The following is a 27,683-nucleotide window of genomic DNA, read 5'->3' as shown; positions in this document are numbered from 1 at the left end:
GGTGGTGCGGTAATCATACCACGTCTCTCAATGCCAGCTGTGGCGCAGGCATCAAGATGCCTTATAATATCGCGGCTACCTTGGACATGGCGGCTATCTTGGACATGGCGGCTATCTTGGACCGCCACCACATATATTCGCGAAATTGCAGATGCATTGCAGATGCTTCGGCACGCTACCGTTCACTTTCAGTTTAAAGCGCTAACGTCGCAATACATCTGCCAAGGAAGAGAAAAAAACATTCTTCGATAAAGTTTGCAGCTCCACGCCACGTTTCGTCATCTCGATGAAAACGCAAAATTGCGTTTTGCAACACTTCCGCTTCCCGGCACAAATTTCAAAACACGCGACCTCTCGACAGCCTATCAGAGAGTCAACATGGCCGATAATGGCGGCAACGCAGCCGCCATGCGTGTCCAGAATAGAGCCTCAGAGCTCGCTAAAAAGAGGACGCCATCCACTACAGCGAGTTCTGGCGCGCGCTCTGTCGTGTGCGCAGCTATCCGAAGCAGCGAACACAAGATTATTCGTGCACCGGATGAAGCGCTTCTCACAACCAGTTCATTGCAGGTAACAACGTATACCATGAAAGCAGCCCGGCCAGGGCGCGGTTATACATTGTAACGATCCATTTAATTTTCCGTTCGTTGCGTCCTTCGGCTCATGCCTCTGTTATCAACGGGATCGGTCGCTTGGTGCGACGGACGTTAAGAATAACGAAATCGATAGTTACAAACATAGGCCCTGGACGGCTTCCGGTTTTGCCCACTGACAAAGTCTGCTAAATTTAAGAAGATAAGGGCGTCTATATAGCAGTTAAAACGGAAGGCCGCAGATTTTCAACACATTCTCCCCTCGATACATAATCAGTTTTACAAGTCAAGTTTTCCCCAAGTGATTATAACTATTAGTCTTGAGGCATTCAGCGCCTTTTATCTGAAAACGTACAAAGAGACTTGCAGTGCATCGAAACAAATTAAAGAACGTGCTTTTCGTCGCGGCGTAGTGAACTGATAATTAGGCACGTGACCGGAAGTTTCTTGGGGCCGCAGGATCGCAGCTGTTATCGCGCGCGCGAGACCAGCTACAGGCGTGAATGCGTAAATAGCAGATAAGTGTTGTTTACAGTTCATTTGTGAACTTTATTACCACGTGTTTTTGCAATGACTGTGTCGGATTATTAAAAACAGGGTATTTCGAGACAAAATGGTAATTTTTGCTGACCAAATTTCATAGAGTGGCGGACGTGCGAATTTTCTCGACAAACTGTGTAATATTATGAACACAATTCACTAATAAACTGTTTAATTGACATAAACTTAGGGGGCATGTTGTAACTGCAGAATTGAAGTCATCCAGCACTTACAGCATGAGCTTTTACGGAAAAGAAACTGTGCCTATAGGACCAGTTTTTTTGAAATACAAACTCAAAATGTACACCTCAAAATAGATTGTTGTTCCAGTTAACTGTTTTCCGTAATGCGTTTTTCTACGGAAACATCAATGCCTTTCGCTGCAGATTTAGAATATTTCTCGAAACTGCCACATGACACAACGTTGCTGGCGAAAAGTTGAGTGCTGGTTCACTACCATTCTGCAAGTACAGCATGCCATATAAAGTAGTTTAGTTAAACCCGTCAGTACGGGCCCGGGCCCGCCAGAGTCCGAGTTCTGCGCCGCTTCCGATGGGTGTAATAGCAGTTTCGGTGTACAAAACATGGATTTGACATTCCGCCCAAAATTTTGCACTGAGCCTTCTCTGCATGTAGATACACTATCACTACGAATATTTTCACGCGATATAAAAATTAGGATTCATAATCTCTACTGATAAATTACAGCTTACAATGCAATGGGTGCTGGTTAAAACAATACAGCTTGTCAAATTAACAGTAACTAATTTGCTTGATTACATAATTTCATGTGGTTTTGTAGGTGTTCGCGCCTTCCCCAAGGAGTTTTCTAGGGCGCTATACTAGCGCAACATTTAGAGATACTTTTTTAGACGTCTCGATTTTTTTTTCTCTGAAGATGTTTAATAGGTGTTCCTTAGCTTGCGTTTCATGGATGGTCTCAAAGAGATACTTATTATTCGCTTGCTGTGTGCTGTGGTGTGTTTTGCGTATGTTGCTTCTGTGACGTGCACTGTGCGTATTTCATTTCATCGTTCCCATTTGGAAGCAGCGTGCTAGACCAAGTAAACCTAGACAGTTTTCATTAAGGAGGCCTATCTACCAATGCTAGCTCAAAACTGCAGAGAATAAGCACAACAACGAGACATCCCTTCCCGTCTCGGAGAGTTGGGCGCCAAATTCCTCTGCTTCCGTTCCCGGTGCGCGTCCAAGTTTTTCCCCGCTGACAGCAGAAACTGCGCACTAGGCCGTGCTCGAGCGGGGGACGGCGCTAGCGGCGCAGCCACCCGCTGCGTGGCCGCCCTTCCAGGCGCGGCCATTGATCGGCGGCGCAAGTGCGAGGAGCTCGCGTGCTGCTTGGCGGGCGCCCCCTCCCGGACGGGTCCAATGCGCCTTCGGAGGGGGAGGGAAGACAGTTCGCAGGGGGGACACCGCCGGCGCCTGTCGGCTGGCCCCAGAAATACGGCGGCGCGCCGGACACGAAGCAGCGCCACGTTTCCGGCGGACGCGCGGACCGCCTCCGGCCTCCCGAATTCGGCATTTTCGTTCGACCGCCCGAATCCCCCGCCGTACGCCCCCCTCCCCTTAATTCCATCGCTGCTTGGTGCCCGAGTCGAGCGGAGATACGCATTCCTGGCGCGCTCGCGTGCGCTCCAGCAAGAGTGTACGGCGAGGGGGGCTTCCCCGCCACTCCGCGCAGCCTGGGTACGACGCGAAACATTAAGACGCTGCCCCAGCCATGCAGTGCGGGCATGCCCGTTGGCGCACGAAGAGGGGGACCCAGCTCGGGGGAGAAAATATAAAATACCGCTTTGAAGGAAACGACCGCTGCGAAACCCGACCGGTATGCCCGCATAGTGCCGACACACAACGGCGGCGCGCTGCCCTTTTTCCGGAGAAGCCGCACGCTCGATGAAGACGTGAAAAGTGGCTCCGCGTCGTTCAAAAAACCAAATAGCGTCGCACTGTTGTACGTCCAGGCCCATGAAGCATGTCAGCTGGGCACCAGTGGATATCAACAACCGCTAATGACGGGCTCGCGAAAAGAATGGCGTGTTTCGCATCGACATGAATACTCAGCCATGAAAGCTTTTGTACTTGGAACACTTCAAGCCACATAATTCGGATTAACAGCGAAGCTGTTTAGGCCAGCCGTAATTTGTGGTGCGTAGCAAGACACTACCAAGAAAGAAAAGAAAATAAACTTTCTTGCCGAGGCGGGATTCGAAACCGCGTACCAGTTCGGGGGTACGGTGCCAGTTTGGGACCGTACCCCCGGTCCCAAAGCGAGCGTCGTAACCACTAGGCTATACAGCCACGCCTGCAGAGCGCGCATTTATGGGAACCATATGATTGCGTTCGAGCGTCTTCGTGCACAGCTGGCGCGTTCGTACGTTCGTGCTCTGCGAGGTGAAGATGTTTTTCGCGCTATGAGAGGGTGAGAGACTCATTCACGGAGCGGGTCTCTTGGAACGCGGTGTCGGCATTGGAACGCGGCATCGGCATTGGAACGCGGCGTCGGTGTTGCAAGCTGCGCTATGCAACACGCAGTGACGGCCGTAAGTCCGAGACGCGCGAAAAGAGATTATCATCATCATGAGTAATAAGATGAAAAGTTCGCGCGCACTTCCGGAAAATGCTGGGCTACGATCGCCCAGCATCGCTGTTTCAAGCGTTGCGCGGCCGATCGAGTGCAAGGTTTTTGTTGTGTCGTGACAAATTGCCGGCGTTTTTTTTTTTTTTTTTTTTTTTTTTTGGGGGGGGGGGGTGTCATTTGCTTTTTGACGTTACTGCAACACCTTGTTCAATATTTCTTTTTAACCCTCATTTGGCTCATACACCGTGGCCTTCCGTTCCTGCCGCTCCTGTTCCACTGCGAAACTCTTCGATCCGATGTGAATACAAAGCTCCTCGACGCATACCACGGCAAGCGCATCCGCACGTGGTGCCTTAGCTGTATAGCAAAGCCCCTCCATACACGTAAGCGGTGGTGGCGCGTAGATGGAGTGGCTCTAAAGCTGTAGCAATGCGGCACGAAAGTGGCTGAAAAAGAGGAAATCGGAACGGAGCACCTAGCGAGCGATCGTAGGGCCCGAGCGTTGGTTAGTACGGTAGTCAGCAGATTGCGCTGGGGGCGACATGGGCGTATGCGCCACTGAGGAAGTGACGATAGGGTTGGGTTTCCCCAAGAGACGAGCGCGCAGGAAGAAAGAGAAAAAAAAATACAGAAGTGGACGACAGGGTCCAGGCACCGAAGCGTAGACAGCAGGCAACGAGACGCGAGTCACGGCACGTTCAGCGCTCCGAGGCAGGACAGTCGACCGCGACGCCGGTCCTCGGATGGCGGCCCGCACAGGAAACGGCCGCGCGGCCGGCATGCACCGGATACGGACTCGAAACGCCTGCGGGCCAGCCCTCATCACACACCCCGATCCTGCTACCCTCCGCGCCGGGACACAATGGTGCATTCGTTCGGGGGGCCACAACAGACGCCCGAGTGAGGGCACGCAAGCAGTCGACCAAAAGCGCCATGTACGGCCCGTCACCGAGCAGAGGTTCAAGCCTGCGATGACTTGGCAACGCGAGCCACGCGCCTTCAAAAACTGGCAACGGTTGGAAAGTACGTCGGAAGCTAAGGAAGCCACAAAATAGAATACGCGGACGAGCATGCATAAGTTAAAGAAGAAGAATTGCAATCAACTCTAGAGTATATATATCACGAAGCCATGGAGGAAACGCAATACGGGTTGCTCAGAAAGACGTTGAAGGAAAATTCGTCCATGGTCCGCTGGTCGAACCCGGAGACGCGTTTCCAGGGCGGTCGCTCTACTATCTGAGCTAACTAGGAAGCTGGTAGACAGCAGGGACGCAGAATATATGGTAATATAAGTTTTGCGGAAATCCGCAAAGTGGAGGAACTTTCCTGAAAGGGAATAATTGTCATCCACGCGGGAGTGAAACGAAGCTATTACAAGGTAGCTTGGTGGCTTCTCGGCAACAAACGAGAGTAGCCTGTTCTCGAGTGGATGACTGTTATAAAATTTCATGAAACTTGCTCGACTTTGCGGATTTCCGCACAACTCATTTGCCATATAAGATAAATAAGGCAACGCGTGGCTGTAGCTCCTATTCTATTCTTTTTGATACAGCGGTTCGAGCACGACGGCGTAACGCATAGCATCCGAGATCGCAACGGCGCGCGCCTCTGCGTCCTCGGTATTGCCTACAAACTGCATGCTTGTAAACATAGAGGACGCTGCAGCACATAGTGTAGAAGTGTACAGATTAATCTATAACCTGGAGGGTTATTGCAGGAGGCTTATATAACAGATTTGTCAAGGCATGAAGGAAATTTAGGTCACAAATTTTACAAAAATAGAAAACGGGGCGAGTCGGACTATGTTCACGGTGTAGCAGCGCAAAAAAAAAAAAAAAAAAAAAAAAAACACACACACACACACAGGGCACTCGTGCCCCCCCCCCCCCCTTTTTTTTTTTGTTAAATTATTTTTACTATGTTCTCTGCGCTGCTACATTATACAAATAAATTCCTTTTTGGCAAGGTGACCACTCCGGTAAAGAAGGGCAGCCTCTAGATATCTCTAAATCTAAATAAATAAAAATAATAAATAAAAACAAGCACCTATAGAGGCGTGACATAAACGTAGGCAAAAAGGAGTTGACGCATGCTGACCCTCAGTTTCTTTTCTCTCCGCCGACTCGAACGATAAAGGTTCATCCAAGTGAAATGCAGGGTGAAATTCAGGCGTATGCATACAAGGGCTCCCTACCGTCAAAACGAACGGGTGGCTATAGTGGGAGGGAAGGGTTATATGCAAATGTTTGCTGGTCTGCATAGCTCGCCATCGTGGCATGTTTAAATCAAGTGGCGTCTCACTGTAAAAACGAATAAACAAGACATTACTACTGCGGCTACTACTACCACTACTACCAACTACCCTATACTGCTACTAGAACTTTGCTCCTACAATAACAATGACGAAGAGGACGGTCGCAACAGCTTTCGTATAGTGGACCCATGCCGCAGCTCTTCCAAACTCTCGCACTTTGCGCCCACACAGTCATCGAGCGTCCTTGCATTTTGGGAGCACGCGAAGCGCCCCGGCGATCGGCGCTCGGGCCACTCCCACGCCCCGGACGGGGATCCCAAAGTGACTGGCTAATGAGGCAGCTCGTCTGCTGCGCCAAAGCGTTCGCCTCCCGCTGCCGACAATGGGCCCGCGCCGACGGTCACCTGTGTGCGGGCGTCGTTAGCCTGAAGGCGAAAAAGCGCGGCCGCCGCCGCCGGACCAAATGGGTTTCCGATGTCCTCACGCTTAATGGCGCCTCCCAATGCCACGGGCGACGTCACCTTTTCGGGGCTTCTTTTTCTTTTTTTTTTTTCTCCCCGATTTGCGGATATGCCGACTACCGTTCCGCCAACTGCTCGAGAGAAACTGCGGCTCAGCCCCGGCACAGTTGGTAAGTCGTGAGGGAGGGATGGCGCAGTCAGCGAAAACGAACTGCACCACAGGGGGGGGAGAGAGAGAGCTTCTCCGCAGTTCTGGCAGCCGATTGAGTAATTAACTGTTTATTCACACGCTATATTGGAAAGGGTGGGATGGTGGAAGAAAAGCGCGTGTGACAGGAACTGCCTCGCTGAGAGGAGAACAGTTGGGCGAACGAGGGGAGATTAGGGTTATGGAGCAGTCATAAAAAGAATACAGGGAAAAAAAGAAAAGTATGATGTCAGTTTCCTCCCCGAGTTTCCTAAAAAATTCTTGCAAGCACTTAAGTTTGAAAAGATTTGTTTGATGCAAATCTTCAGCTTATGGTGTGCTTTAAGATTGTGTGCAACACCGTGTTTTCCTAAGAATTTAAAAGCTTACGGTTATACGGAGTCGAAGCAGCGAACTGAAGAGCAGAGGAGGTAGAGGAACTTTATTACGATCCCTTAAAACACTATCAGATTGATTTCGCTAGATCTTGCGAGTATGCTCATTGCAACTTCAAGGAAAAACTAAATATATCTGGCAAATATGTAGATCCATGTCGGGGTTTACATCGTGGGACAACACCGTTGTGTTTTCCGTCATGTCATATTTTAACTGCGCACTCTTAAACATAAAAAGAAACACCCTTGAAACTAGGATCAATAATCCTTGTCTCCAGAACGTACCGAAAACCCCTACATCTATAGGGGTTTTCTAAATCTAAATTTCGCATCACTAGGTATTGGCTCAATATCTGATAGCAACTGCTGCATTTCAATCGTACAACCTTAGCGCTACTTCTTAAAAACCTGTACAATGAGCACAGATTCACCGTAAAAATCGTAGGGAGAGACTCGACACATACACAAAAAAAGAAGAAAAAAAAAGTTCGGAGGTATGTCCATTCTTCCACAGTACACGCATTGCTCTGCTAGTGGTGTATCGTTGCTATAGTCGTGCAGCGTAGTTAATTACGCATAATTCCAGGACGTGCAGCAGACACACGTGAAACCAAACAGCATAGCGACAAGATGCACTCGCGAGAACTGCTGGGACTCGGGAGACGTGCGCTCGTGCGTTTCTTCGTGCAGCGGTTTTCGAGTCCGAAGCGAGTCACGCCAGTCGAAGATGAAGCACGGCAGATGCAGAGAAGTGGAAATATTCCGCCGGACCGCACCCAGGCAGCGACGAGGGGGAGAGAGAACCTCGCTCTTCCCCACAGACCGTTCCCACGCGGAGGCATCGATCGGAGTCCATGCCCCGTGCAGTGCACTGCCCTGCCCTGCGCGCTTTGCACGCCGTACGGTACCAGAGCAGGCACATACGATGCCACGCTGGCGTAGCCACTGAATGCTCATGCTTAATGCGAAAACGGGGCTGAAAAATGTGATATTTGTAAAAAAAAAAAATGACATTCTGCTCCAGGCCAATTATTTTCATCCTTCGTCAGCGGCTTTAACAGGGCCCCGCCTGCGAAATCACCAGGATCGATCATTAGATGCGGCGGGCGAGTAGGACCGAACGAAAAGAAGCAGATGCTTGCCACTTTATATGAACATGTCCAAACTTGCAGCAGGCACGCTCCGTATTCTTTTGCTGACCGGCCTTTGCTACAATTAAATTAATGCCACATATCCAGCTATGGTCCTTGTTTACACGGTAACATATGCCACAGAACACTTGCTGAATAGATGCAAAACTCGGGCCTTACAACATACACATCAAATATTATGCCACCTGACAAAGCCTTCACTGAAGGAAAAAAAAAAACAATCAAGAATTGGAGTATATTATATATAGCTTGCCCGTAAAAGGACGTTCTAGGTTTGGTGGCTTCGAGTGCAATACGAGGTGAAGTGATGGAGATCCCAAGTGCTAGGACGGCTCACGAGTGTTCACACGCTGCAACTCGGACCCTGTTCCATCAGAATGTGCTACGCCAGATAAGCAAGCTCCCTGGCATTTGACTCCGAGTGCACCGACAGGGCAAGAAGCGAATAAGCGTGCGCGCTTCACACAGAGACTAGACTCCGCGACGTTGCGCGACTGCGGGGACACGCAGACGCTGCGTTGCGCGACGCCACCAAGGAGGAGCTTGGAGGGCGGTAGTATACCGAGGGCCGAGAGAGGCGCGCACGCCTACATTGTCTTCCTGGCGGACATCCCTTGCTCGGGGCGCCCCAGGCACGACTCATCGCCGCTGGACGTCCAGCAGCAGCGGTCGCCAGCTGACAATCGGCGCCGCTGAGCGACGCAACAGCAACGGTGGTCGCCCAAAAGGAGGGAGGGCGACAAGGCCTCGACCTGGTGGCGTCAGAAGGAAGCGGAACGCCGATGACGCTGCGCGTGTCGAAAGTCGGCGCGCATACAACGGACGGCGGGACAAGCGGGCAATGCAATGAGATACGGGCGTACTCTGCGCCGGCACTGCGGGGAGAGGGCTGCAGTGCCTACGCGGTTCGTCCGAGAGCAAAGACGAGACCCGCTTGCCGCTACTGTGCGAGATTCGCGCGGCAGTACAATCCACATCGGACGCTATTTCGGAAGCGCAGCAGAGCCCGAAAGCTTCAAGATGAGAGGCGATCGAAAATGCTGAAGCACGACGACGAAGATTGCCAGATGTGGCGGCGCCATGAAGACAGAACTGCGGCCCATCTCGGCGAGATTGCGGCCGAGACGTAAATCAGCATCAGACCGAGGTGTAATCCAGGATTTACACTTTGGAGATGAATTACCTATGTCGACACTGTTTTGGTTCATCTTCAGAATCTAGGATGTTTTTTTTTTAATAAAATGCACTGACGGGAATAAAGTTGTCAAAATAGTCGGCCAGAAAAATAAAGGACATGTACCCTGTATTAATGCAGTAACATTAAACTTAACGTGCTAGACTAGGTTTCGCTACAGTGTACCTCCACCAAGCCACCACATTTGCGGTGATGACTCGTTTTTATTGATGGCTCGTACAATCTTGCCCCAGTAAAGAAGGGAGAGAGGAAACGTTCGGGACGTGATACAGGCCAGAACCCAAAATTTGCGTGCTTGTGCTTCGCGAATCCCACCAGCATGGAACCGTCGTCGTGTCTTCGAAAGACAAAGCCCTGTCAACGACTTTAAAACTCCGACGTACCACCTGCACAATGGTCCAGCGAGATGAAAACGATGACGTTTCTGTCATCTGTGCAGTACAATAGGCAGTTTTATTAAACATTCAATAGCTGTGCTGAACATTGTAAGAAAGGTGCGCCGTATCGCTTCGGTAAACGTCAAAGGCATATCTTTGACGTATACGCGCTTCGCTGATATGGTCACCGAGCGATCAGCTTCATCACGTCGCGACGTCTCCGCAGACCTGCACTGCCTTCAGGGTAAACTATGTCGAATGCTGCGTCACGCTTGCCACGGAGGCAGATTGTGCCGTTCCCGGAAGTTAAGTGCTTCAAGTTAGCGGGTGCAAAAAGGCCTATAGCTTGTTCAAATTTTGCAATCGCTGTATTAATATCTCGCTGACGTTGCCACATGTTTGTCATCCAAAGCTACAATTATTAGACAAGCCAGAGTAACTTCATGGAAGTGCACATGTGCAAATAATTAAGCAGCCTTATTTGGACGAACAACACAAATTACAAGCGATTCTCTAACAGATGAAGCAGATCACATTCCGTATATGCTGCTTTATATGATTTGTCCTTTTCCTCCGCAGAAACGAATTCCCGCGATTTGAATTCGTCATCTTCGGAAATACTGCATACCCTCCGTGGTGGCGTATAGTGTCTGTGGCGTTGCGCTACTACGCCCAAGGACGCGGGATCGAATCCCGGCCGCTGCGGCCACATTTCGATAGGCTTGAAATGCAAAAACGTGTACTGTACCGCGTACCGTGCATTGGCTGCATGTCAAAGAACATCAAGTGGTCAAAATTAATCCAGAGTCCCTCACTACGCCGTGCCTCAATCAAATAGTGGTTTTGGCGCGCAAAACAGGAGAACTTTTTTTATACTGCTTAATCGGGTGTAGTATGCGCAGCTCATCAATTTCACACGCCTCTTTCCTCCCCCCCCCCCCTTTTTTTTTTTTTTTTAGTACGGTCCATACACATATTCCGAACCACTAAGCTTCATCGGCGCCCGCACTGCGCATGTGTAATACATGCGCATCACAGAATCACGCATGACACCCGGGTACCTCCTCGAGCCGTGTTTGCCGTCAGAAACCGCCACCCAATAGATACCGATCGAACGCTCGATCGCTCCCACACAACTACGCGTTAGAAAAACTTATCACACAAAGCCTATAATATATTTGTCATCTATACCAATACATTAGGTGCAAAACTTGAGTCATCTCAATCACCGCATTGGTCGTAACCCTGTTCCTCAGCACTCTGCCCCAACCGTTCTGCGCACTTACGAATATTTGTGTCGCAGAGAATCAGTTTTAACTACTCTCCACGAATGCAAAGATACGACACTCACGTGCTAACACCCCGCATTGGCTGATGCCGTGTGCACGACGAAGCTCCGTCCACTACAGGTACTCGGTAAGACTGACTATATACCAGCGCAGAATTTGCCACGGTTGAGGCGCTCACACCGGTGTCGTCTTGCGTGCGCCGCGTCCGAAGTACGCTTGAAATAAAATCACTGTTTGGGACCGCGTCGTCGTTCTTTCCGTCGGCAAGATACACTCGCGATAGCTGACACGGTGGGAACAAGTGACAAAAGCTGTAGCCAAGCCTTGTTGCTATAGCTATCTGGTGACAGGGAAAAAAAAAAAAAAAAAAAAAAAAAAAAAAAAAACGCATCCGTGCACAAAAGCCACCGTTATGCGCTGTCTCAACGCGACGTGTTTGCCATACACGAGAACAAAGAGAATGCTGCAGCACCTACTTTCGCGGGAGTAACTGCTTGTCGCATATTGAACCGCAGTTTAGAGAGTTGTCGTACTCCATAAAAAAAAAAAAAAAAAGTACGTTCACTCCCGGGCTCGTGCATACAGCGAACGTACTGGAGCGAGGAGTTAAGAGTGAAATATGAAACAAGCAGAGACTCTTGCAAAAAGGGTTGCGAGAACTCCCTTCGTTTTCCGAGTTTGTATATACGGTACACCAGGGCTTTGGGGCCTCTTCTGCTAGCTGCCTTCAGCGAGATATGTGGCGCATATTAGCTAGACACACTCCTATGAGCACTATGTTCTCTTTAATAAACCTTCCACGGATAATGACCGCCGTTGATATCTACCAGTGTAAGATGGTATAAATGCGCCTCCACTTTCGTAACTCCGTCTTGGCGAGCAAGCTCAGCAATATATAGCGTTGTCAGGAGGCTCTCATTTGAGCCAAATGTGAGAAGTACGGGCGCTTTTGCGGATGCTTGATCGCAAGACTTCCTAATAACACTACGCAAAAGTATTTCCCGCTTGCATGTGCCATGCCTTCGGTGACGAGACAGACCGGTGTCTCCAGCGCGCATATCCAAGAAAGCGCACCATCGGCCAGCCAAACTGAACCATGCCAGTTATCGGGCTCAACGCGCGCTGCCTGCCTCGCGCGCGTGGGCTGGCCCATGCAAGGCCTGCGTGCGGGGCGGCCTACGGACACCGTATTTCCTGCGAGCCTTGACCCACACGCGGCGGCGGAGCTGCGTGCGCGGCAGTTCCCCCGGCACAGTGGCCCAAGCGCCCTTCGTGACCGGCGCCGCAGGAAACGCTACACCGGCCAGCGTGAGTGACCTTCGCGCGCGTATGGGCTAATGGCCGTGCTTTTGGAACCAAGCTCACACTATCCGCCGACTGAATAGGGTTTTTCGGGCGCCTAGGCGTCCAAATTTTGGAACTTTCGGTATAGGTCAACAGGCGAGGACAACGCGGCCGCCGCATCCACCCCGTTCCCTTATAAGAGCGAATGACTCCGTTGGAAAAAGAAAAAAAAAATTCCTTGTGTTTTCCCCTCATGGTATATGGGCAGCCTGATGAATTGGTTATCCACGCCTGCCGCCAGAAGATACGAAGCATGAACACGTGACGAAGTCGCGTGGTCGCACTCGTGTTCACAAAACGCGCCGCTCGCATGCACAGTCGAACACATGGTGCGTCGCTATAGCATCAGCACCACTGGTGCCTGCGAGTATACTTTGATTACCATGTACAGCTTTTACGTCGTCTAGAGTCTGAGCGCGGGCAGAGTCCTGCCTCTACCCTGTGCAGTATACTGATTACTGGGGGTACAAAAAAAAATGCACGTTCATAAGAATTGCAGTACTTTAAGCAAAAGTATGGCGCAGACCGCACGGTGAGATGGCTAATGGCGAGCGGACGTAAGGCGCACGTATTTCTTATTTGGCAAAACCGTCGGAGAATTTAACTCGCGGGACTGCTTCCGCTAGGCGCATATTTTCCTGACCACCAGATGCCGGTGCGACTATTTCCGCTACGGTTCTAACAGAACAGTTACCGAAAAACGCAGCTGACAACAGGAAGCGAGAGTTCCGCTTGTCATTCCACTTCTCGCTTTCCAAGTCTTTCCTTGTCTGGGGGATTTCGCGAAGCTCTCAGATTTGACAATGGTGATGCGTTGGTGTAAACCAACTCGCCCAACTATGTGCATGTATACTGACCGACTGACTCCCCGTCCTGTTTCGATTTTCGCAGTGGGCAGTCACCGAGTCCGAAAGATCGGCTCAAACGAGAAAAGGTCGGAATTCGACAGCTTGCAGAGCAGCAAAGCAGGTCCCTTGGCTTGTACTGGACGCGAAGCTATCCTTCGAGAAATCACGGATCGGGTTCGAAACGGCGGCCGCAAGATCACCGAGACAAAGTCTATACCCCGTCTCACCATGCAACTCCGTGCGTGCGCGGCAAAAGCTATTGGTCGCGTCAGCCGACCATAGTAGAGAAACAGAAATCCGCGCGACGACACCTGAATGGATGATGCCTCACGGAATTACTAGTGCACAATGGGAGATAGCCTTCATCCTTTATCTTTAACACGCAGCCGACTCTTGTTGCTGATCGGCGAGAGGAGGTGCACGGGGAAAAACAGTTTGAAACACCAAAGGGCCCGGATCCCTCTTTGTTTGAGCCGTTAAGGGGAAAAAAAAAAGCCGTTTGTGGCATTCACAAAATTGAGAGCACGTGTACAATCCTAACGCATGCAAGGCGAAGCAGCTATCCGTGCTAGAGCTAGCGTACTTTATAGTGGTGCTCTACAAGAGGGCCCCACCCGAGATTAACCACACCACTCTTCGTACAATAAAGTTTATTCATTAATTCATTCACACAGCAGTTCAAATCTAGGAAAACAAGTTGCAATCGCAAGACTGTTTTCTAACTATACATAGCTGCCGCTTTTCCATGGCGGGCACGCAAGCGGTGCAAGCAGTGTACGAGGCCGTGGCAAAGCGGCGAGGCAGCATCGCCGTATACAGTCTGTATTGTACTACGTGTTCAGCGCTCGCACACACTGACCGTACCCGGCCGATTGAGTAACCTCACTGTCACTCAAGCTAATGACATTTTTTTTAATAGGCCCATTACCATTTTATATGTCTCACTTAAACAAGTCAGGAGGCTGTTTGTGCTAATACAAGCCCATTTTAGGAAAGGCAATCTTTCAATGGTTCTGGCCTCCCGCAACAGCGACGCTACGGACGTCCCGTCATATCGGGTTTGGCAGGACAGAGCAGTACCTCAAACACTCGACAGACACGACGAATCACGCGCAACAAGTGTTATCAGCGGCGTGCAGGCAAAAAAATGTGCATTTACGCGGGACCGCCGTCGGCCTGCCACAGCACTGAAAACGCCTCGCCAATTTTATGCAGCGCCAGAGCTGGCCTGCTCGGTCTGGGGTTGGCTATAGCAGGTTTACACCTTTATAGCCTGTATCGGCTATATAGGTTGCTACCTTTGAACGGAGGGGTAAAAACTCGGCCTCTCGAAAGGCTTGCTGTTAGCGTCCAAGTTTCGTCCCGTCCGCACGGCTATAAGCCAGGCCTGCAGCGAGCACCATGCCACGACATCCACCAGCTGACTGCGAGTGAAAGGGCAGCCAAGCGTAGAAGAGAGCACGCACCTGGCGGAGGAGGCGGTGCTGCACGACGGTGTCCCCGCAGGTCGTAGCCCCCGGGCGAGGCCCTGTGCACCATGGGCGCCGCCGCGTAGCCCGCTCCCGCAGGCGCCGACATGCTCGCCGGCGGCTCGAGCAGCAGCGGTTCGGAGGCCGGGCTGCGGCGTCCGAACGGCGACGCCGCTGCCTCGCCGCCCGACGCCGCCGCGCCGCCGCCCGCGGCCGCCAGCAGAGCGCCGCCCGGGGAAGCCAGCTGCCGGATCTCCTGCGAAAAGAGCAGCACGTCACGCTCAGTCGGCTGCGCAGTTCGATGCCCCACGAGCGAAGTTCCCGCGCGGCCAGCTGGGAAAACGGATTTCGTCAACGCAATGCACACGTAATTTATGAAGGAGAGAACGGCGTTGTACACCACGTGTCAGCATCTCCGTACACGCATAATTTGGCAGACAAAAAGACTCCTCCCAGTGGGAAAGAACATGACAACATACATTGGTGCCTTGGCACCCAGGAAAGTAGAGAGGCAAAGCGAAACCCGCGACACTTGCTGCTTACGAAGGATAACGCCCCCTCGCGATACCGTTGAAATACGGTGGCAAATGGAAAACAAATGCGGAAGCAGAATAGTTGCGGTAGTTGCCGGTTTCTCTTTTTTGCCGCGGCCAATCTGCCGAGCAGGCTCTGTTATACCGGTCGGGTTCTACGACCTTTCGCGTAGACGCACTTCCGCCCCGTTTGAGAGGGAGGCGAACCCCGACCATGCACTGTGCCAACAAACGGGGCGAGGGATGTGCGCCGCACGGCTGGCTCAACTGACGGAGGGCGCATATGCAAGCCGCGATCGGCCGGCCACCAGCGATATATGCACACGCGCGCTCTGTGACCACTGACCGCGCCGTCGGTGAACTTTATCTAGCATATAGGTCGACCGGAACAATCATGGCGTGCGTACTTGTGCACTTCCGTGTGCCTAATTCCATCTCTGCCTTCCAGGCTGTGAAAACGCCCGCAAGTACAAGTTTTAACGAATTTCGTCTTCCGTAAATTTCCGCGGCCATTTCTACCGCACGACGATATATCAAAGCACCAATCTTACTACTTCAGACGTACAAAATAATTTTCGGAAATGCGATGGACACGCCACGCATATGAATTCATCTTTATTTTCTTTTCCTTCCAATCAGCGCATGCAGTGATTCCCTCACGCAGATGTTAGCACCCACTGAACATCACCAACAGATAAAGACTTACGGTTCCTAGAGGGTGCACGCAGCCTGTGGCTGAAGAACACCTGTGCTATCTGGGTTTGCTGATACCTGTTTCATTATTCTCCATCACGAGTCGCTCATGCTTTGAATGTCGGTGCGTATATAAATCGCCTTGCAATAAACTGTAGTTGAAATTATATAGAGCTTGTGTCTTTGCTGTTAATTTCTGTTGTCTGCGTCCTTATATTTGGGCTATCTGCAAAGACTGCCAAGCAGAATCTCGCGGGCACCAACGCAAATCGTTTCTGTAGCCTTTGCGGCGCTGAAGCTGTAAATTCGACAGGACAAAAACGCTGCGCCACTGGTCCGCGCTGGAAAGAGTAGGAGCAGCTGTCAAGGGAAATGAAACGCGCTGCCAAAGGAAGGAGGGCGAGGCTGTGAAACCGTGCACACGAGATGGACTCAACTAGACGCGCATGCGCACTAGCATGCAACGGAGGCACACTCAGTGTAGTTCCGCACAATGCTACGAAAGGTGAACCCGTCAGAAAGCCAGGGAAAATTTTGTCTCCGAAGACTGGAAGGATGCGGGTGCTTACGACACTTTTTGACGTGACGACCTCATCAAAAATTTTACAGGCCCACTATTTGAAACCGCTTCCGTTTCCACAATGACGTCTTCATGAATGCAGCTGTACTGATGACCGCTACCTGTCCAGCACTACACGAGAGTCGCGTAACAAGCTCTTCCGAGGCCACCCACAGGAACGCGGGGCATCCTATATCGAGTCTAAAGCCCCTATACATAAGTGCCACCGCGTCGCGGCGTACTACCGAGACCACAGGCGCGCGCAATGCAGCGGATACGCGACTTGTCTAACAGCGAGACAACGTCCGCCCACTTTTTTTTTTTTTTTTTGAACGCTGTTGTTGCTGCACACTGTACATACAGGCAACCTACAAAGACCTGAAGGCGAGGAAAACTGCACGGGCCGTTGAAGGTCCCGGCCGCGCGAGTGTGCAGCACAGGGACGGCTATTTGCCGATGTCTCGGGCACTGGAAGCGGCAACAAAGGGCTGCTGCCGCCACCGGTTCCTAAAATCCGCGAGCGAAAGAGGCGCGGCCGCCCTAAGTGTTTACACACGCGGCGCCGCAGTGCTGGGGTTTGGAACGCGCGTGCGCACAATGCGAGCCGCCCCAAGGACCCAGCCGCACGCTGCAGCGGCTGCGTCGCATTGTGAAGAAACGCGCCGGCACAAATCTGTTTCGAAACGTTATCGGGATCGCGCGAACACCCTTCCCCACGTACCGCCCACCGACGGCGTCCTCCTCGGCGTTTCTTTCCCAAGGCTATAAGCGCGGCGTGAGTTAGCGTGCGGCCGGTAGATCTAGCCTGGCAAGGTGACGCCATGCAAGGCCCTCGGGGAGACCCCCTGGAAACTCGGCGAAACCTCGCTGCGCAGCCTTTTACAACGGTCGTACGCGTCCGGGCGCGCCGCAACCGAGACTGATGCGAGCTGCCGCGCAGCGAAGTTGGCGTGCGAGTTTGGCGTCGCCCGTTTCCGGAGCTCGGCCCAGCTCACCTTCGAGGCCTATAGAGGCAGATAGCAGAACTGCCTCAGTCAGCAAGCCAAAGAATATCGCAAAAAAACTGCTTAAGCCACTTGTTTCAAAATTAACAGCACAATGCACAGGCCACTGCAGCACGATTCCAGGCGATAGCATATAGTTTCTTGCACACGGGTTCATCGCTGTGAAGCGGACGCTTTTATTACGGCGACGGTTCAGTCGCTTGGACGCCAGTATCGCAAAGCGCCCAAGTTGCTCGTGTTGAAGAAAGCGATCTATCACTCAATAACTTGCATACAGTTCGCTATGTCTGTGCGTGCGTGCGCGGGCGTTTATAAGCAAAGATCGCCACGACAGAGCCTCAACAGCACACTGACATTTAAGCAGTCGTGTTCCCTCTTTGCCGTCCCCCAGAGTAGGGTAGCCAACCAGACGCATTTCTGGTTAACATCCCTGCCTTCTCTCTTTCTCTCCTCCTCCTAGTATTGCGGCTTACGATTGACCTATGTGGCCAGATTGTTAATCTGTCTCGTTGATGCCAGCGGAGGTTGGTAGTTTATCGGAGCAATACGATGGTGATCACTGCGAATCTGCCTTCACGGCAGCACCTCCCGAACAAATATAGACGCATATTAGACATCCGGGAGCCACATTGTAGCCAACAATTACAAACTGGAGACCACATATTAGTAACACACGTTCTAAACTTGCTTCACCACGTCAATCTTTCAAAGGCAAGGGCATGCTTTGATCGTGGCGTACCGAAAATTATTTGTCTTTCATTGCCTCGTCATATATTACTGCTCTGCGCATAAATACATTATCAAATGCTTGTGCACCTATATAGTTTATTATTTTCATAGCTTCATGTGCATTATCAGCAGAAACGAAGGTTGCCATTTGAGTTGAATTACCGCAGCTATTATTATTATTATTATTATTATTATTATTATTATTATTATTATTATTATTATTATTATTATTATTATTATTAGTGTTGTCAAATGTCAGCGCCTGTGTATGTTCTCATAATTCATGTTTGTGTGAACGACTTTTTTTCTAGTGCACTGCTTCACCCTAATCGTGACCTGTAACCGGGGCCCGTAAGCACGCAGTAACAAAGATAACAGGTAAGGATACATTCGGCATCAACTCAACTCATTAATCAATAACGAAATGGAACATCTGTGCATAGGCTGACCGGAAGCACAGGATTGTGTAAAGAGTGTGAGAAATCAAAATCTTGCTTTGCCACTTACACCTCGCAACCACGTATGTACTTCAAGTGCGCCCCGGCAGGGTCTAACAGTTTTTCATTCACGTTTTACATTGTGTGCTTTGTGCGGCCTCACAAGCAGATCCTTTTTGACCCAGAAACGTCGTGCAAGGCGAATATGGCTAGACGACATACCACCGATGGATACGAATTACTGCAATTAAATTACAAGTAACAAAGGAGCCTGCCCACACTGCACAAACTACAACAAATCGGTCTACCGGGCTTTCCACAACTGCTGGCAAACGCGTACCAATTTTAGCTGACATACCTGTTTCCTTTTGCCATGCAGAAATGAACTGTTAAGAACCTTGCTTTTCCACTCTGGAAGTGTGTGTGTGTGTGTGTGTGTGTGTGTGTGTGTGTGTGTGTGTGTGTGTGTGTGTGTGTGTGTGTGTGTGTGTGTGTGTGTGTGTGTGTGTGTGTGTGTGTGTGTGTGTGTTCCCTATTCTCATTGGAACAACCAATAAAAACGCCGGTTCGGCACCCTGATGTCTGGATATACCGAACTTGCCAGAAAGTGTCTTACGCGGCACTCGCGTCAACATGGAAAAAGCCGCATGAGGTCTCCTACGTCATCGCGAGATCACCGCCTCGCTGAAGACGCTATCACTTGAACCTCACCGATTCAAGGTATTCGAAGACACGACAATGTAGCGACTTGGAAGCCAGAGGTCCCGGCGCTGTCCAAGACCCGCTCCTCCGCGAGCCGGCTGTCAGTGCTGGATAGCGCGAAGCACAAGCGGCCGCCGGCAGCCGTCACGGTGTTACGTGTTCGAAACGGGGCGCCCACGTCACAGCAGCCGCCGCGGTCGTTTTCCCGCGCCGGCGAAAGGCGATCGACGCGCGGTGGCCTTCGCGTGTCGACCCCCCCTCCCCCCAACTCCGCGCGCTGCGCGGCGTCAGACCGATGAAGTTAAAAAAAGGAGGAAAAAAACAACAAATAAACAAACCAAAAACACACACGTATACACAGAGGGAACCGCAGCGCGGAGAAATCGCGGCCGCGACGTCATCCGGGGAAATGCGTGTTGGCACACACGGCGCGCGTGCGCATACGTCACCGGCCGTTTCTCTCGGATCTCCCAGCTCCAACGCCACAACAGCTGAGCGCGTGCACAGCGCGCGAAACGAAACGCCTGCGTTTTCAAGCATGTGGCAAAGCGCGCGCTACTCGACGGCTGCCGCGCCGACGTCGTTCACGCAAGCTATCTTCCGCTTCGCGATGGGCGACTGTTGAGAGCAATTCACATGCCAGGCCCGGTGTTCCTTTCGAACAATTTGACACGAACAGGACATCTAGAGTTGTCATTATGCGCCTGTGATGTCATCGACATGAAAGAACCTTGCTTTTTGTGACACCCGTGTGGGTTTTGTGTATATAGCTTCGTGGCTACAGGTCGGGTGGATGTTATTTTTCCCCTTTCTTGACCCTCTTCCTTCGCCTTGCGGCCTTCCGGAGATCTGTACTGCCGAACGAAAAGCTTTGTGAATTGGGCCCCAGATGCGTAGACAAGGACACCGTTGCAAAGGCTCGCGAAGTGTCTCTTCATGCCAGGGAGCCCCTAGTTGTAGGCTCCCTATAGTTTAGGCCATATCACACAACCAGAACGGCTCGTCTTGGCGTGCTATGCGGGGTAAGAATTTTCGGCCTGTTCGATGCTCTAGTGGTCCATGCGCGGGCTTTCAAAGCGTCACTGCTATAACGTGTACAGAACGGACGTTCACATAGGCAACATTGTGTGTGACGCCCCTGTTTTATTGCATGCTGAGCCGTGACACTCGGGGGAACAAAGACGCACACGACACTTGCCTCTGCGCCGGGCAGCCCACAGTGACGCTCAGCTAGTTACGGTCACTGCGCCAACAAACGCGGAGGAAGTTTGTACAGCAAGATATCACGGCGAAAAGCCGCGTCGTATAAATGTGGAGGGAGGACACGAAACTCTGCATCAGCAGCCCACCTAAGCTTGGTCGCGAGCCTACAATTCCAAAAGGCCATTGACTGCAATTCAACTCCCGATTTCAGTGACGAGCTCCGCTATTGAATGGCAAGTCGTCGCTCCAGGGGCCTCAACCGCACCACTTAAGCAACACTGTTAAAGAATATACTGTATATAGTGCCGCACACATCGTTATCAATGCCTCGCGCAGTCCAGACGAATCGCCAAGATGTCCACTCATATATATATATATATATATATATATATATATATATATACGTGTCGTCTTGTGTAACTGTATTTGCATAAGTACACCGAGACGTAAGGTTCCACACGTAACCTGCGATACAAAAGGTAACGTAACGTCCGCTGATGACGTGTTGCGGTGACTGCGGCGCCCAATTCGAAATGTCTGTGGTGATTCCCCAGGCTAGGGAGCCTCAACGCTCAGCTTAGACCACGGCTGGCGTTATTTTTTCTTTCGTTGGCAGGGGCAAGAAAGAGGCTAGCCATCGCCAACTAAACGATCACCCGCTTTGGGAGCCCTGGCAGGCGTTGCCGGCAGGTTTGCTTTTTTTTTTCTTTGTCTCGACCGCTTCTCACGTCGCCACCTGACGAGCTAGATGTAAGGCGTCGCCATCCGTACATTTACTCGTTAGGTTCATCTGTTGTTCTTTTATAATCGCTGCGTGTTAGGAAGCGCATGAGACAAAGGAAAGGTTCGTTTGCGGGGCAAGGAGGACGTTCGCGGCAGTGGCTGCATGCTGTTAGTTCTTGTGGCTTGTAGCGCCAGATTTACAAACGCGTTGAAGTTTCCCGATAAAGTGCGTGTTTTTGGTGTTCGCGTGCGACATAGCATTACCACTGGACTACCATTGCACTACCATAGCACTACCATTGCATTACCAGTCCATTTGAGGATCAAGGTTTCAACGCCGCAGCGTTAATATTGTGCAAATGGCCGCGCCAGCGCAACTCCAGTACTCCGTTGCCGAGGAAGTGGACATTGTGTTGGCTTATGTGAGCGCGCAAAAGGACGCGTAGCTGGCATCGATGCTGTGTGCTGCCCAAGATGCAACGAAAAAAAGATAACGCCAGCCGTGGTCTAAGCTGAGCGTTGAGGCTCCTGGCTGTCGCGTGCAAGCTCGCCCCCTTTTGTATCGATATTTAATTGGTTTAGGACCACTGGATCAGTCCATGCACAGAAAAGGAAGCGACCAGCCAGTGCAACCGATGATTTTGACAGGGATGTACTGGCATACGTAGCTGTCAGGCCGGAAGCAAGCGTCAGGGAAATTGCCAGCTCATATGGAGCGAGCCCAGCTTCAGTTTGGAGGTCACTTTCAAGACGCAGCTACCACCCATATCATGTGTGTCTTCACCAAGAGCTCACACCAAGCGACTTTCAAAAACGGCTCGATTTTTGCAACTGGTGCCTTATTCAGTGCGAAGAAGATCCAGAATTTCTAAACAGAGTGCTTTGGACCGACGAGGCCCAATTTTGTAGGTATTCGAATGTCAATTTGCACAACGCACATTATTGGTGCGATCAGAATCCACACTGGCTTCGTGAGCAAAGCACCAGGAGGTGGTCAGTGAACGTATGGTGCGGCATTTATAACGGCCTTATTGTTCGTCCTTACTTCATCGACGGAAACCTTACAGGAAAGAAGTACACAGAGTGCGTTTTAAAGGGCGTCGTCTCCGAGTTTGCCTCAGAGTTACCACTGGCTGCGCTGAAAAAAAAATGTGGTTCCAGCACGACGGAGCCCCGCCGCATTTTTCTTCACCGGCTCGTAAATTCATTGACGAGTCCCTTCCCAACCAATGGATTGGGCGTGGTGGAAGGCCACCCTCGCCGCCTAGGTCACCCGATTTGTCCCCCTTGAACTTCGTTCTCTGGGGATATGTTAAAAATGAGGTTTTCAAGAAGGAACCAGCCAACATCGAGGATATGAAGCAACGTGTGAGAATCTCCCTCGACAACATTTCCAGACAGATGCTTTTATCTACTGTGAACTCCATGAAAGAGCGCCTTCGTCTGTGCATCGCAATGGACGGAAAACAATTTGAGCACATCATGTAAATATTCTGTGTTGTCGTCCAAAATGATATCACTCTCGTGGAGTGTCCGAATAGGCCTACAACCAAATGAAAGATTGAAATAAACTATATTTGTTCATTAATGTTTGTTACATTACCCAAAACTGCTAAACATAGTATGAAGTCAAGATTTCCTAATCCTAGGCCAGCACTTACAACAAATGGGAGGGTAGCTGGTACGAAACAACGTCGCGCTACCATGCCAAGAAGTTTCCAGCTACGGATCCTTCGTTTATTTTAGCTGTCAAGCCCATACCACGTAAAAATAACTCCTGTCACAATATCAGCACCGCTGAAAAAAACTCTGCACAGTCACAAAAGCGAGGCTTTATTCTTTCTACGAAGCTAGCGTAATGTGAATGGAAATTAAAGGACTGCTTCCGGAGGAAACTGCACTGGCAGAGCACCAGGCCAGAGCCCAACAGTATCTTAAAATCGACAACTGCGTAGTTGGCGATGGTTAGACTCTTTCTTGCGCCTACCAACGAAAGAAAAAAATAACGCCAGCCGGGTGTCTAAGCTGAGCGTTGAGGCTCCCTAGCCTGGGGAACCACCAGAGACATTTCGAATTGGGCGCCGCAGTCACCGCAACACGTCATCAGCGGACGTTGCGTTTGCACTAGATTTCCGGCGCACCATATTCGCCGCGTTTCGGTTTCATGCGGGAAAAAATACTTGATTTTCACGGGCTGCAGGGCTTTACAGAGTGACATTTTCTTTGCTTTAAAAACTGATACGGCATCGTCGTCTCAGTGGCCACAAATTCGCCATTGGCAATAAGCGCCAAACGTCGCTAATTAAAAAGTTCGTTAGACAATTTTAGTTAATTAACTATGTAATTCCCATGTTTCTCATAATTTCTGACGTCCGCCGAACCTGAAAGCTTGATCCATAAGAGAATTCCTATTTTTCTCGAAAAACCTACCTTTAGGATTTTTTGAAAGTGTTCGCTGAAACACCCTGTATATACGTGTCGTCTTGTGTAACTGTATTTGCATAAGTACACCGAGACGTAAGGTTCCACACGTAACCTGCGATACAAAAGGTACAACTTTTGTCAAGCCGTAGAAGAACGGCTTTTTCTCCGCTCTCCATTTTTCACCCTGCACCTCATGGTGAAAATAAAAATTTGAATGATTTGATATGAACTATATACGAGCTCAGCAGTGCGTTTCGCTTTATTCTTTTGTGTCGTGCTCAAAATAACACCAAGATTCGCGCAAAAGGTGAAAAGAAAAACATAATTCACATTCATGGGAAGCCCCTTGTTCCTATATGAAGAGCAACGCGAGAGGGTCCTGCAGTTTATGCGTTATATGGCGCACAGTGCGGATGTATATATCAGCAAGGTTCACCCGCGTCCTGTTTTATCACCCACGCGGTCGATTGGATACATTTAGTATAACAGACGCGAACATATACTTCTCTGTCGTGATTACGCAAGCAGAATCCCAGTCAATGTAGTAGTTATGTTTAAGTGATGCTTCGCCACGGCGTTGCAAGTTTGTTTCCTGTATCGAGTTTGTGCCGTCCTCACATGCGCAGTGTAGGAACTAGCGATGAGTCAACTAGCTTCAGAGACACCGAAGGCAATGGGGAGCGTTGTAAATGGGGGACTCAAAGTTAGGGGATGCTATCGTCCAGGCGTACAAAATATCGCAAATAACGTAGAAAGGAGTTTGGGTTTTTGGTTACGCAAAGCCGCTTAGGGACGCTGTTTCTAAAACTACGTAATCCTACATCTACGATTTAGCCTCAAAGACTTCTCTCCGATTCTGATAGTCGTCAGTTTGCCGCCCTTACAACTATGCCAGCGCGAGCTGCGTGTTGATGGACCGCTCATTCCTGGCACGCAGTGCTATGTGCGCCACCACGCAAGGACACTGCGTCGCTTTCGTTTTTTGCTTTTCTCTCTCTCTCTCTCTCTCTTTTTTTTTTTTTCTTCAGTCGTGGCATTCTCTTCCCCTGAATAACCTCATCCGGCATACAGACAGCGCGTGCGCAGCCAGTCAAAAATGAAATCCGATCAGAAGGACAGCAGAACAGTCTCGTTGCCCACCCTTTTATTCCAGTCGGCGGAGTGTGTCAGGCTTTACTTCGAACAACGTCCGAGACTCAATGTGCTCCTGTCTCGTCGCAGAGTCACGTGGTGACTCGCCTTTGGATTGTGTATTGCAATAGTCGGAAAGTGAACGCAACTGGTTGTTTAATAAAATCAATAAAATGAAGGAAAGAAAGAAAGGCGACAAAAGTGGGGGCGAGGGCAAGCTTGTGTGTTACTTTTTGTCTGATAACCGGAGTGGAATTGCGGGTTTTCGGCTTATTTTTACCCCCCTTGGGGAAAAGAAGGAACCTTTCTTAAAGAGCGAGTTATAAAATTTTGCTCGAAGAAACGCTTTTTAACTTTTTTTTTCGCTACAGTAATAAAATAACACAGAAAACTACTGCTAAGTAAGTAACATAAGTGTCTCTGCAACGCTTGTGAGCATTACCTTTTACTATCGCAAAAGACCGACGGTTACAGTAAATGAGATCATATTTTTAGGCGTACCGTGTTGAGCTAGCAAGATGTTCAACATGTCTCCTCCGTGGTCTATTATGCCACACATGGTAGCCGTTATTCTTTTATTTCTACCGACTGCTGTGTTTCCACGGTTCTAAATTAGCTGTGACGTTTTGCTCAGCCACGCACACGTGTAGAAGTAGATTACGCGTATATGTGATAAAATAACTGCGCTTTTATTCACAGCACACAAGAGGCCAATGTTCAGGTTTCTTGTCGCTGAAAGGCGTCCTCCTTGGCGATTTGCAAATCGTAATGACCAACTGTCAGTTTCTTTCTTTTTTTTTTTTTTTTTGTCAAGTACAGGGTCATCCACTATTAGGGAAAACACCTCATTGGTATTCGGTCCAACATATATCTTCAGCGTGTCGTCTACTTTACGGAGGAAAATGTGATCGATATGACGCATGGCGTATACATTCGTTCATAAATTATAAGTCTGCAGGCAATAATGCCAAATGTAAGCTACCGTCAGCGCTTGAATGCTAATGAGTGATGCGAATTCCGCCATGAACATGGTGTACTCATACGATGGGAACATGATACTTGTTCAGGCGCTAGCGTTGACGCACACGCACGCGATATAAGCGATTAACAGCTTCTTTTCTGATTTTTTTTTCCCCTTCGTATCTATTCATTCTGGTTTGCCGTATTCGACTGATTTGCCTTGCTCAGCAGCTGAGCCGCTATGTTAGCTTAGTGGCAGAGCAGCCGAAAAGTTGAGTTGCAACTTATTTTCACCAGAGAGAGAGGTCTGGACAGCCTAGCTCCCTGCATTTCCTCTCTTATTACTCCTCTCTCTCTTTCACCACACTGGTATCATACCAGAATGTAGAGTCGCGTTCAATATGTGCTGCAACATGATGCCCGTGGTCGAAGGAGCTCAAAGACTGCACGGCGGTGCCGACATACGACACACTGGTTTAATTAACGCCAGTACGTGAAACGGTGTTCTCCAATCTTTCGTATGTCGGCGCCGCCGTTCAACCTTGGAGCCGCTTCGACCACGGGCGAGACCTCGTTGCAGCTACTGAACGCGACAGTACATAAGTGGCAAAGGAAGTTGCTGGCTTTTCGAGCTAGTGGCCTTACAACGTAAGATAATTTGAAATTACGAAACAGTGTGACAAATTTGCTCAGTGCGTCTCGGTGAATGCTAAGATTTTTTTTAAAGCACTTTCGGAACCAGGACAGGTGCAGTTTAGACTGCGGGACAGTTTTAGAGCTGCGCTTAAAAAGCGAGGGAGAGTGGAAAAAAGAAGGGGTGGGGGGGCTTTACAATTAATTCACCGATTGAATTTAATGTACCAAAGCAAAAAATAAGGTCCTTGAGAGACGCGGTATTCGAGGGCTCTGGATTAGATTTGACCAGCAGTGTAGCACGAGCGCATCGGCATGCATGCGGCCGCCTCAGTCGGGACTCGAACCCGCCGCCTTGTGCTCAGCAGCAGCCTGGCTATATACCCACTGAGCCACCGCGGCGGGCAGTATTATAATAATTACAATAAGACCACACGCCAGTTATATTTCTGGGAGTTCGCTTCCAAATGATACTTGTTCCTGTGCACACGGAAGTGGCACCTATGCACTCACAGCGGGCAAAACTCTTCATATTTACTTAAGCTCACGTAGATGCACTTCTCCGCAGTAGTGCCTGTCCGAACCACATTTACGACCGTTGAACCTTTGTCGATACAGTTAGGCAGCGTAAAATACACCGCTCCCAAGTGATATGCGCAATCCTCGTCGGGACACGTCTTTCTGCGGTATCCCGGTTTGAAGAAGTCTAGCTGTTCCCAACGCTTTTTCTTTCTTTCTTTTTTATTTACATTTTCAGTGAAGCGGCTCCTCGTTTCATTTTTGGCCAACTGTACCAACGTTTATAGGCCGGACTGTACAATACAGCAGCCAGCCGCCATCACGCGAGCAGGTTACGGGCAACGCCGAGGGCCCTTTTCTCCGCTCCCACGAAACGGCGCTCTTTTCCGCGGAGCCAGCTACCGACCGGCGTGAACAAAGCAGAGGCGCCCAGGGAGATCCGCATCCACTGCCGCGGGGCCGCCCGCCCATTAGCGCGCCTGTCGATGCTTCCCGAAACAATGTTGCGAGCTGCATCCCGACACGAGGCGCGCTGCAACACACGACGCGTACCCAATCGGATTTGCCATCACTACAGAAGCAAAATCACTCAACAAATTGCAGTTCGCTCTAAGCGGCTCATAGATGTCAGCATCCGACCGGTACTCTTCCGTTGCTCTGCTATGCGAGTTCTGTCGGGATATAGCGGAACAGCCGCTCACAGGATTTCGGACCAAGGCGACAGGGCAAGAACG

The 27,683-nt window shown here is 50.3% G+C and overlaps 1 protein-coding gene across 2 annotated transcripts in view; it reads right to left on the bottom strand.

The window, feature by feature from the left end:
- LOC119457790 (RING finger protein 44) overlaps positions 1-27,683 on the bottom strand; it is a 143,466-nt gene that overhangs the window by 86,435 nt on the left and 29,348 nt on the right. For both annotated transcript variants that reach the window (XM_037719519.2, XM_037719508.2), the window contains exon 2: positions 14,697-14,955. In XM_037719519.2, the coding sequence (XP_037575447.1) occupies positions 14,697-14,955 (259 nt within the window). The remainder of the gene's footprint in view (positions 1-14,696; positions 14,956-27,683) is intronic.

The sequence above is a fragment of the Dermacentor silvarum genome, chromosome 1 (genome assembly GCF_013339745.2).
Source record: "Dermacentor silvarum isolate Dsil-2018 chromosome 1, BIME_Dsil_1.4, whole genome shotgun sequence".
Lineage (NCBI taxonomy): Eukaryota > Metazoa > Arthropoda > Arachnida > Ixodida > Ixodidae > Dermacentor > Dermacentor silvarum.
Note: the sequence above shows the minus strand (reverse complement) of the source record. Positions and strands in the feature narration are given on the sequence as shown.